The 11,016-nt window shown below is 48.1% G+C and overlaps 2 protein-coding genes and 1 long non-coding RNA gene across 3 annotated transcripts in view; 2 read left to right on the forward strand and 1 right to left on the reverse strand.

Annotated features, from left to right (window-relative positions):
* Positions 1-3,608, forward strand: part of LOC110492320 (cadherin EGF LAG seven-pass G-type receptor 3) — a 53,274-nt gene extending 49,666 nt beyond the window's left edge. Inside the window, exons 32-35 of the mRNA XM_090203487.1 lie at positions 96-269; positions 483-677; positions 871-1,828; positions 2,086-3,608. Of these exons, the coding sequence (XP_090059613.1) occupies positions 96-269; positions 483-677; positions 871-1,828; positions 2,086-2,113 (1,355 nt within the window). The 3' untranslated portion in view covers positions 2,114-3,608. The remainder of the gene's footprint in view (positions 1-95; positions 270-482; positions 678-870; positions 1,829-2,085) is intronic.
* Positions 3,609-3,790: 182 nt separating this feature from the next.
* Positions 3,791-5,799, reverse strand: LOC149976936 (uncharacterized). Its single transcript, XM_090201616.1, has 2 exons — positions 5,155-5,799; positions 3,791-4,448 (listed from the first exon to the last, which is right to left on the reverse strand). The coding sequence occupies exons 1-2, from the start codon at positions 5,709-5,711 to the stop codon at positions 3,896-3,898; spliced, it is 1,110 nt and encodes a 369-aa protein (XP_090057742.1). The 5' UTR covers positions 5,712-5,799; the 3' UTR covers positions 3,791-3,895.
* Positions 5,800-9,233: 3,434 nt separating this feature from the next.
* LOC149976937 (uncharacterized) lies at positions 9,234-10,647 on the forward strand. The gene is made up of 3 exons (XR_016487400.1): positions 9,234-9,337; positions 9,645-9,711; positions 9,941-10,647. It is a non-coding gene; the product is annotated as an uncharacterized LOC149976937 (long non-coding RNA).
* The last annotated feature ends 369 nt before the right edge of the window (positions 10,648-11,016 follow it).

An 11,016-nucleotide genomic window follows, 5' to 3' on the forward strand; every position in this document is an offset into this window, starting at 1 on the left:
TCTCTCTCTCTCTCTCTCTCTCTCTCTCTCTCTCTCTCTCTCTCTCTCTCTCTCTCTCTCTCTCTCTCTCTCTGTCGTTCTGTCTTTCCTCTCAGGTGAGGACTCAGACACAGACTCAGATGTCTCTTTGGAAGGGGAACGTAGTCTCTCCATCCCCTCCTCCGAGAGTGAGGACAACGTTCGTCTCCGTGGACGCATCCAGCGGCGTTTCAAACGCACCAATCACAGCGAGCGGCTGCTCACAGAGCCCACCCACAATAGCACCAAAGGTACACACAGACGCTAAGAAAATGTCAGACTGATCATAGATTCACAAATGAATACATACAGATGTTATAAATGTCAGAAACCGATATCCATAAATCAATAAAAATCCTTATCCATTTACATGTCACTTCTACAAAACATTATCTCATATTGGATACAGTAGTGATTTATTTTGAATTGTTGGCCATTGGCAATTGTCCATCTTTGTGTGTCAGACCTGGATGGCAATGACCTGCTCTCCTATTGGCCAGCGCTGGAGGAGTGTGAGGTCCACTCCCTGCAGAAGTGGGGCTCAGAGCGCCGCCTAGGGGCTGACTACAGCAAGGATGGCTCCATTAACCAGCCTGACGCAGCGCTGACCAGCGGGGACGAGAACGGCCTGACGGGACAGCCCAGCCGCCACCGCAAGGGTGAGTCACAACCTCAGTTGGAGCAGATGATACTATTTTGGTCTGTGGGGGTATCAATGGTTGACTTTGGAGTGCTGATGACCGGCATTTATTACCAATGGGTTCCACATACAGATTCATGTAGACTGAAAAGGCCAAAATGCATACACATGATTAACCTTTTCTCTCTTCTCATCTCTCCCTGCTGTCTCAGGCATCCTGAAGAACCGTCTTGGCTGTCCGCCGGCCCTGCAGGGTCTCTCCACCATGGGCCGGGTCCCCAGCGATCTCTCCTGGTACCGCACCTCCACGCTGGGCCACAGGGGCGTCCCGGCAGCCTCCTACGGCCGCATGTACAGTGGGACAGGCTCCCTGTCTGGCACGGGCTCCTTGTCCCAGCCAGCCTCACGCTACTCTTCCAGGGAGCACCTGGACTCTCTGGCTCGCCGCCAGTTCTCCAGAGACCCCCTGGGCCGACAGGCTGGAGGAGGGTCCCAGAACCGCCTGGACCGCCAGGGCTCCCGGGACAACCTGGACCTGCTCCCCCGCCGCCGTGAGCCGGGCCTGGACAGAGCATCCAGGGAGAACCTGAGCAGCTCCAGAGACAGGCTGGACATCCAGCAGCACAGTGCCCATGCCTCCCAGGAGGACTTGAGTGGGAATGGAGGTGTGGAGCCGAGTCTGGGGGGGTCGCGCTCCCAGCTCAACAACCTGATGCAACGTCAGGCCTCCTCTCGTGAACACCTGGGAGGAGCGCTAATGAGCAGCCACTCCCGCCAGCAGCTGGAGGGCAATGGGGGCGGTGGGGGGACTCAGACCCAGCCCTGCAGGGAGTGGCTGCGCACACTGCCCCCGCGTCAGCCCTCGCACCCCGACCAGCCCCCACCTTCCCCCCCTCCACCCCCAATCAGCGAGGAACCCCAGGAATCCCCCCTACCCCGTCGGGGCCGGCTGGACTCTGCTCCCCCATGTAGGTACCCCCTCCCTGCCCTCGGCGCACCCCCCAGCCGCCACCCGTCCAGTGAGCACCTGGACATCCTGTCCTCCATCTTGGCCTCCTTCAGCTCTTCTGTGCTCACGCCCCCAGACCCCTCATCTGCACAGGGACCCTCCCCCTCCCCGCCCCACTCCGCCACCTCCCACAGCATCTCTGAGGTTTCCCCAGACTCTGAGTAAGTCCTAAACTCAATCACTCACTCACCTTCATCTACCTGCTTCCTTTTCTCTTCACACTCCTGCTCTGCTCTCTTTATCTCTCTATCCTCACGCATCCCTCTTTTTGGTCATCCCTCTTTTTGGTCCCCATCAAAGATGTGGTGATTTGGATTCTAAATGTGTCATAGCCTACATATCAGGAGATTTATGTAGCATTAATAACAATGATGTTCTTTTCTCTTGTCACTGATTGTGTTCTCTCTTGCCTCTTCAGAGTCAACAGAAGTGAAGGACAGTCTTGATGACACCCTCCAAATCCCACAATGCATGTCTACTGGGGTGACCAAGGACTGCGCGGGGGTAGGGCAGAGGTCAAGGAGCCCCTGGACTGCTGAAGCACTTTGGGATACTGGAGGATATGTGTTGAAGGAAAGCAGAGACAGTGAGAGGGAGTTTGAAGGTGCTGGGTTGGTGCTGCTGTTAAGAATTTTCGGTCACAAGTAGCAACCAGTAAGGGGAGGAGGGCTATATGATTGAAACAGAGGCTACCTCAGCCACTACGTTTTAACATTCTTCGATCCTCAGATTTCAACATGAACACAAAGATCGGAATCGATCTGCTAAGAAAAAGATGAACCTGTAGATAACATTTTTATACATTTTGTATCTTTTTCAACAGAGATGAAGAAAAAAAATCTCTTGTGATGTTTTGGAAGATTGTGTCCATGTGTGGTTGTGAAGGAGATGTGAATGGAATCTGTTGCTATGGGCGATAGCCCTAATTCAATCCCAAATTCCACTACCATTATCCCGAAACCTTTCCTCAAACCTGTCAACTATGTTTATAAAACTAGGGACTGGGGTTGGTTAGTGTCGATTGGATGAGATTACAAGACGTGATAGGATGAGGAAGATGTTGGGGGCGGGTGATTGTAAATAGGAAGGAATTCTAGGAAAGCGGGATTTGATAGAACAAATGATTGTGAACAAGAAAGAAAGCAGATATACTTTTATATTTGCAAGGCTTGATGATGGCTTGATTATCTCCTCATTCTTTAGACATAATTGTTCTGTTAATCCAAGACCCACTGCATTTGAATGTCGAACATCTATTCTACAGCATCATATAGCTCTCTGTGCTACTATAAATCACAAACAAAACATATCAGCCATAACAAAGTATTATATCAGACATGGTTCCATATCTAACGGTTTCTCTGCCTGAGGATATATGGTCCATTTATGTGTAGAATATCTCTTTTCAATGACCTGCTGTAATATCATTTCATGTCTTTGGTGGTATGTTATTATAAATGTGACACTATAATTGCCAAAAAATGTCCCCAGGGGTACCCCCAATATCCATCCTTATCCATGTTCCATCTATGTTTAGCTGCTCCAGTTATTTAGCTACTGGCCAGTTATTTTTTCACAGGATTTATTATTGCAGTACCTTTAACTTGTACAGACATAAGATTTTATTTTATTTATGACGATCATATTTCTTACTTTGTAATTTTGTGAGAGAGGATGTAATGTTTCCTATGGCCTGACTCTCCCACTGTGACAAAATGCATTGAGAGAAAAGAACGAGTGAGATGACAAGAGTCAAGAGGAAAGACATTGATGTGATGATGAAGGGATAGAGAGAGGATGGGGGATTGTCTTTGTCAGTTAGTTTATTCTGGGGTATGTGCTATCCAGTCAGCATAGGGGGAATTTGAAACAGCTGCTCCTCATTTACCGTGGAAACCATACAAGAGAAATGTTGCACATTAAAAAAATAACTATTCCTAACAAGATGTGTTTTCTGTGAGTGACATTCCCTGATGAAAACAAGTGTTAGCAGAGACCAGTTTTGACAGTTTGTTTCCGGAGGCTCTTCTCTCTCAGGTATTTTTATTTGCCAGGTGTCTTTTCATATTCAGAGATATCCCCCAGCCCATTACAACAAAACTCCCCCTGATTCTGAGCAGCAATGAAAAGGAATACTAAAACAAAACTCACTAAAATCTGAAACTGTCAAACTGAAAAAAATCATTGTCAGAAAATAAGAGCAATAAAAATGTAAAAAGAAACAAACGTCAAATGATTTGATCGTGATCCTCAATGTCCGCGTTACTAGAGGACAGTCGCACCTCTTCCCCTATCTTCTTCAGCTTAGCCTGATAGTACCTATTTCTTTTTGCCTGTAGGCCTTCTTTCTGCCTCACCGCCTGTCTCTTATCATCTAGAACCTTCTGTTCCATCTGTAGAAGCCTCATCCTCTGCTCATGTTCCAGCTCCGACAGTTCCAACATGCGCGGCCCATACCGTGGGTCCTCCGCACCTCGCCCTGCCACTGCCACCAGAGAGGTGAGGGGTCGTGTGGTGGCCCGGGAGGTGTAGGGTAGGTCAAAGTTCACAGGGCAAGAGGTGAGCAGGCTAGCGGATGAGGCAGCTGGGATGGGTGGAGAAGGGCAGGAGGGGGACGTCCCAGACCCAGTGGATCCACTGTGGGTGAGGGTGGAGGCATTGGGCTTGTTGGTGGAGGGGGCCAGAAGGAGTCCACCACTTCCTGTTAGTGCTGTAAAGGAGGTGATGCCGATACTCATGTCTACCTGGTCTTTACTCTCACACTCGTGGGAAGACATGACACTGGGTTAGATTAACTGTACTGTCAGACATTCTGCTCTTATAATAGAATAACTTTCAGTTAATATTGAACTGTATTGACATTTTCATATGTAAGATCATCATACAGAGAGGATTGTCTATGGAGATGTGCTCTAGCTGAGAAGACACATTACCTCCTTGTGACTGTACAAATATAAGCCATTCTTACTAATCTGCTAGAGAACCAGTTCAGATTTAAGTATAGCTTTTGTATGACTGATGCCTTTAGTGAGGTCTAATGCTTTAATATTTAATAATTCATCCCAACTGTTACACCGAGAAGATTGGACAATCTTCTCAGGGTAACAGTTGAGATAATGGGACAATTCAGAGTACAATGCATTTCTCATCCCTGGATTGATGTACGTTTTCCGAGCCATATCTCGTCCGGCTTCGCGGTGTCTTGATCTACACAGGAAATCTGTCTTACCCTAGTGCAGCTGTAAGCAAGCAGGTCAGATCTACTGGCTACGTGAAGTAAGGTATTGAAAACAGGGGTGCCAATCCGTTTTTATTTGTATAAAATCATCATTTTTTGGAGCATACAATATTTGTATTTATTTTAGATTTTTTGGGGCTAATCTTTATCAAGGGTGCAAATCATTTTGGACTATGTGCGTGAGCAGATGACACCACATCATTATATCATCTGAGGAAAACAAATATTATAAACTCAATGTGATGAGCTCATCTTAGCAGAGTGTCAGCACAGAGTAGTGCTTCTACACCTGCATTGCTTGCTGTTTGGGGTTTTAGGCTGGGTTTCTGTACAGCACTTTGAGATATCAGCTGATGTACGAAGGGCTTTATAAATAAATAGGATTTGAGCAGTGTGGTATCACCTGCAGTGGGGGAGCCAGGCCAGAGGCCGGTGTAGCCCTCCTCTCTGTCCATGTCGTCCTGGTTGGAGAGGAGGTTGGGCACCATGGCCGTGATCTCTTGCTGAACCTCGGTCAGGGCCGTGACAGGCAGGCCAGTGACCACCTGCTTCTGGCACCGGTGCAGCACCTGGCGACTCTCCACCTTCAGCCTCTTCCACAGTGTCTTCATGGTACCCACCGAGCTAGGTGGCCGGTCAGGGAAGGCAGCATTGAAGACGTTCACCACCTCGCCCCACATGGCATTGCAGTGCACCGTGGTGTTGGTGTCCTTCCTGTAGTCCTGGACTGTGTGAACCATGCTTTGAATCCTCTGCAGGAAGTAGAGCTTTTGCTGCATGGTGATGTTGGGAGTGAGGTACGACATGGTTGTTGGTTGCCAAGGTAATGGGGTGGAGCTAAGGGGTCTAGTCCTGCTCTGGTTTTGTGCGCTACCCTATGGGACTCCCAATCACGGCCGGATGTGATGCATCTAGCTAACATTCAGTTGAATTTGAAACAAGGTTGTTTTTGGTGACAGTGTTTGGTGTGTGGTTTAGTCTAATTTGTTGACCTGATCATTTGCAAGAACTGCTAGGTGCATGTATTTACTTGGATGTGTCATTGTCATGAATGGTACTGTGATCCACAGTAGAGCATCATCTTTACTGGGAAAACCAACCAGTTTGGAATGTTCTCACAGTAACAGATGGCTGTCCACTGTTACATCAAATTACATGATGAACACGTGCAGTGGTCAATTCTGTGATTGTTAATCACGCACAAAATCATTTGTTTTCCGGGTTTGAAATAGAAGGACACACATCAGAACGAAATTCAAATGTATATGAATACCTGCAGCAAGGTTGAGATTTTTAGAGGCGTCAGCCGCAAGGATTCCAAATTTTTCATCCACCTATCGAATGCATTGCTTGCTACCTTAGCAGGTTTGCTAGATAGCATTACTGTCAAACTAATACACCTGGGATTCCCCATTTAAATGCACGTATGTTTTATGTACATTTTAAATGACTCACATGCAACCAGACAGCAATAAAAGCGTAAACACTGAGTGGCCAGGATACAAAATGTAAACAACAAACCTGCGTAATTTACGCAAATAGCACGTTCGACTAGTTTTTAACCAATGGGTATCAATTCTATTGCGATTCATCTGTCAGTGTAGACATATTTGATTGGATCCGTGGCATACACACTACTCTGGCAGTGGAGGAACACATAGGTGGCTAGATAGAACCAATACACGAAATGAAAGGGTTCTCCTATATAGATATGTAAGTAGCTAGCCATAGTATTTCTAATACAGCAGTAGCCCTGACATTGCTAGCTAGCTTTATATATATATTTTTTTTTATTATACAAAGTTATTAGCAGTATGTCATCTCGCTAGCTATTGGTACACACTCTTTTCACGCCACTTCGATACAGCACAACCGGAAGTGATTTTTGTAGCAGATTACCCAACCTTTTTTCAATCCGGGACCTTTGAGACGTCCCTACCTCATTTGAAGTTAACACTTAAAATGGGTTGGTGAAGGTCAGGGTAGGGGTTACCCACGGACCTTTCGCTAACTCTTTTCCTAACCTTAACCTGAAATTCTCCTAACCTGCTACGAAAAAGTAACTTCCGGTCATAGCTGTATCGAAGCGGCGTGAAAAGTGTTTCTCATACTGTGTTTTCCTGCCTTGGTTTTGACAATAAGTCTGAAGTTGTTGTAAATTAAACTTGTTTCTTTCTGATTCTCATTCATAAGAGAAAGAGTAACATAACGGGCTAAAGCCACAAATTATCAATCTAATGTTACAGCACACACACACATAGCTAGTATCTAGCAAGTTGACGTTGTCACACTACAGAAAAAGGCATTTGAATAAGAGGATTACTGGCTACTTCTGTATGTGTCCCAGGTTGTCAGGTACTGTTGAGGAGAGGAGCTCAGTGATGATGGAGACTGCAGCCCTGGTAGTGCCTGTCACTGCTCTGGAGTTCCTAAGGGAGGAGTACCTGCTGACAGGTAAGGGATCCCTGGCTAGAGAATACAAGACCGTCCGTACTGTAGAGATCCTATTAAATTACTAATATTCAAATTCCTAATTCTCTGGTTATTACTGCCTAATCAAAACCCTAGCATTATCAATCTGATCTGGGCCATGTTCCAAGAAATGTATAAACTGCATCCTTTCTCTCTCTTTTTTTGACTCTGTTGTGGGACTGGGGAGGTGGGGGAGGGTGGGCCGGACACTGAATGGACACCGGGCTGGGGGAGTGAGGGCGGTCAGTGAGGGAGGGGAGGGCCAGGGCATGTGGGTGGCCACCGGGGGGCTGCAGATCGAGGAGTCCAGCTATGGCAGGTGGGGGGTGAGAAGAGGGCGAGAGCCTGGTGGACCTGGGCTTCCCCTCCTGTGACGGGGGTCCTGAGTTCAGGTCCTGTGTGTTAGAGGTGTTGAGACTTATGGGTTGGGGGTCTGCTGCATCCAGGGAGGGGCTGTGTGCTATAGGCAGCCTCCGTGAAGGGGTGCATGTCTTCCCCATGTCCCAGCCTGGTGCAGGGGTGTTGTTGAGGGCAGGGCCAAGGAAAGGTCCACAGTGTGCTGTGGGTGGCACAGGCAGAGGGACGGGATACCTGCAGGTGTCCGGGGCAGAGGGGCTGGTCTATCATTGGCAGGTGGAGGTAGAGATGAGACACAGGACTGGATCTAAGGGTAGAACCACTGTGCTCTCCTGCCTTCCTGTGCGAAACGCTGGCTCACTGCTGTAGTTTACCTCAACCATCCACAGGGGGCACTGTTGCTATGTGGAAACAGGAGAGGATCGCTGCTTCTTTTTAAAGGGAGAGAACACCCGAAGCAAGGGGTGACGTGGGTGTGAGCAACGCGGACAGCTGTACAGCGCAGGTAGAGATAGCTGTGTGAGTCTTGAGGTTCTGAGGGTCTATCAGTCATGCAGGGGGAGGGAGTGGCTGGAGAGAGTTCTGCTTTTGGAACCCCAGGACTCTGAAGATGACCTCAGGGTCCAGGAACTAGAAGGGACTGGGTCTGGGAGTGGTAAAAAGGCCCACTTTGTGATCATGGTCTTTCACTTGGTCCACCTTGTGGTGTGGGACACTCATCAGGGTGCAGTACCAGGGGGAGGAGGTAGAGGGCAGCAGAGTGTCTACAGCGCCAGTCTCAGTGGTCAGTGGCTTTAGCTCACACTGCCCTTCTGACTGCCCTAAGGATGCTGAGCCCTGCTGATGTCCACCTCCCCTGACCAGAGGGTGTTTGTTGTGGCTGGCCAGTACCTGACTCAGCCAGCAGGGAGCGCTCTTCTCCCATGGCATAGTAGGGCTGGAGGTATGGATGGGGGCTGGGCCTGTAGTTGGGGCTAGGGACAGGGGCTGGGTGGTTGTCCATGGACAGGGGTTACAGCTGCTGAAGGTAACAGACATGGAGGATGTATGGAACGGGTACCATAGAACTAGAAGAATGATGTGTGGGACATGTGAAAGAGTCTTTTCACCAGACAAGACAACATGATGCTTCAAAGCATCTGACATGGGGGGGCGATGGGAGGTCTGGATGGGGGTCAGTACACACGTTTACAGGGGGACAAGACTGCAGCAGATTAACGTGAATTTTGTAGTCACATCCGAGTGCCATCTTCACTGAGGAGATTCAGGGACAATCAGAAAAAGGCTACGAGAGAGAGAGAAGGGTTTGAGTATGGAAATGGACAGCAGAGGTGAATAAATAAGTCAACTATTGAGAGAATGTTAGTTAAAGAGCCAGAGGATGGAAGGAGGGGATGCCTTCTGACCAATGCCGTATAAAAACAACTGTATCTGTGAATACATATACATTGCTTCTGACAGGCTCAATGAGAAATCTCTGGATTTGTTTTGTTTCAATAGAAAGACCTGTAATTCAACTGTCTGTGCAGAGTGAGAGAAGACTCATGGAAGGAATCTATTGATGCCTGAAGGGAGTCGGGGCTGATTGGTGAAGTAATTTACTGTAAGCACAGTTGGACAGAAGGCATTGTCTGCTGAGAGGTTAAAGTGACAAAGGAGGTGTGTGTGTGTGTAGTGGTGTGTGTGTGTGTGTGTGTGTAGTGGTGTGTGTGTGTAGTGGTGTGTGTGTGTGTGTAGTGGTGCGTGAGGGATACCTCGGCACCCCCGAGGGAGGAGGAAAGACCCCCAAGTTGAGGACTAGCCCTCCACACCCACCAGAGAGGTACTTTAGTTAAGATGGGTAACATTGTTGTCATGTGTTATTATGGACTAAAGTAATGAACTGTGATCTCTCTGCTCTGTCGTCACAGGTTATAGGCACTATGGTGTTACGGGATCGGTTGCCTATGATTGGCTCCTCTGGAAGGAAACCAGCAGGTACTGTGAACCAACTAAGGTTTCCCACCACTTAATTTAATAGCGCTACTATTTGAACCTGCTTCACTGTCTGTGTGTTGACTTCTGGTCCATGACTGTTTAAAAGGCCAGCTCCTTCTCCTCTGGCTCTGCATCCTCTCCTACTCCTTCTCATATCCTGTTTCATCCCCTCTCATCTCTGTTGGCTCTCAAGTGTTTGTTTTCCTCTGGCTTTGTTCTCTGTCAACAGACACTTGATCCTGTCAACAGAGACACACAGGGCTTGAAATAATACACAATGCACTGTAAAGCTCACAACAACAGTTCTTGTGGTGAGATGTTACCCCACTCTTCCACCAAGGCACCTGCAAGTTCCCGGACATTTCTGGGGGGAATGGACCTAGCCCTCACCCTCTAATCCAACAGGTTCCAGGCGTGCTCAATGGGATTGAGATCCGGGCTCTTCGCTGGCCATGGCAGAACACTGACATTCCTGTCTTGCAGGAAATCATACACAGAATGAGCAGTATTGCTGGTGGCATTATCATGCTGGAGGGTCATGCCAGGATGAGCCTGCAGGAAGGGTACCACATGAGGGAGGAGGACGTCTTCCCTGTAACGCACAGCGTTAAGATTGCCTGCAATGACAACAAGCTCAGCCTGATGATGCTGTGACATCCCGCCCCAGACCATGACGGACCCTCCACCTCCAAATCGATCCCGCTCCAGAGTACAGGCCTCGGTGGAACGCTCGTTCCTTCGACGATAAACGCAAATCCGACCATCACCCCTGGTGAGACAAAACTGCAACTCGTCAGTGAAGAGCACTTTTTGCCAGTCCTGTCTGGTCCAGCGACGGTGGGTTTGTGCCCATAGGTAACGCTGTTGCCAGGGATCCTGTACCTGTCCCGCAGGTGTGATGTTCGGATGTACAGTGCCTTGCGAAAGTATTCGGCCCCCTTGAACTTTGTGACCTTTTGCCACATTTCAGGCTTCAAACATAAAGATATAAAACTGTATTTTTTTGTGAAGAATCAACAACAAGTGGGACACAATCATGAAGTGGAACGACATTTATTGGATATTTCAAACTTTTTTAACAAATCAAAACCTGAAAAATTGGGCGTGCAAAATTATTCAGCCCCTTTACTTTCAGTGCAGCAAACTCTCTCCAGAAGGTCAGTGAGGATCTCTGAATGATCCAATGTTGACCTAAATGACTAATGATGATAAATACAATCCACCTGTGTGTAATCAAGTCTCTGTATAAATGCACATGCACTGTGATAGTCTCAGAGGTCCGTTAAAAGCGCAGAGAGCATCATG

The sequence above is a fragment of the Oncorhynchus mykiss genome, chromosome 16, assembly GCF_057628025.1.
Source record: "Oncorhynchus mykiss isolate SJ-2025 chromosome 16, ASM5762802v1, whole genome shotgun sequence".
Taxonomy (NCBI): domain Eukaryota; kingdom Metazoa; phylum Chordata; class Actinopteri; order Salmoniformes; family Salmonidae; genus Oncorhynchus; species Oncorhynchus mykiss.

What these genes read in the sequence shown, in the direction of transcription:
- LOC149976936 (XM_090201616.1), bottom strand. Translation starts at nt 5,711, where the DNA reads ATGTCGTACCTCACTCCCAACATCACCATGCAGCAAAAGCTCTACTTC. An exon ending in GCTGACACTCTGCTAAGATG is followed by an intron (nt 4,449 to 5,154) that starts AGCTCATCACAT and finishes AATCTAACCCAG; the next exon opens with TGTCATGTCTTCCCACGAGT.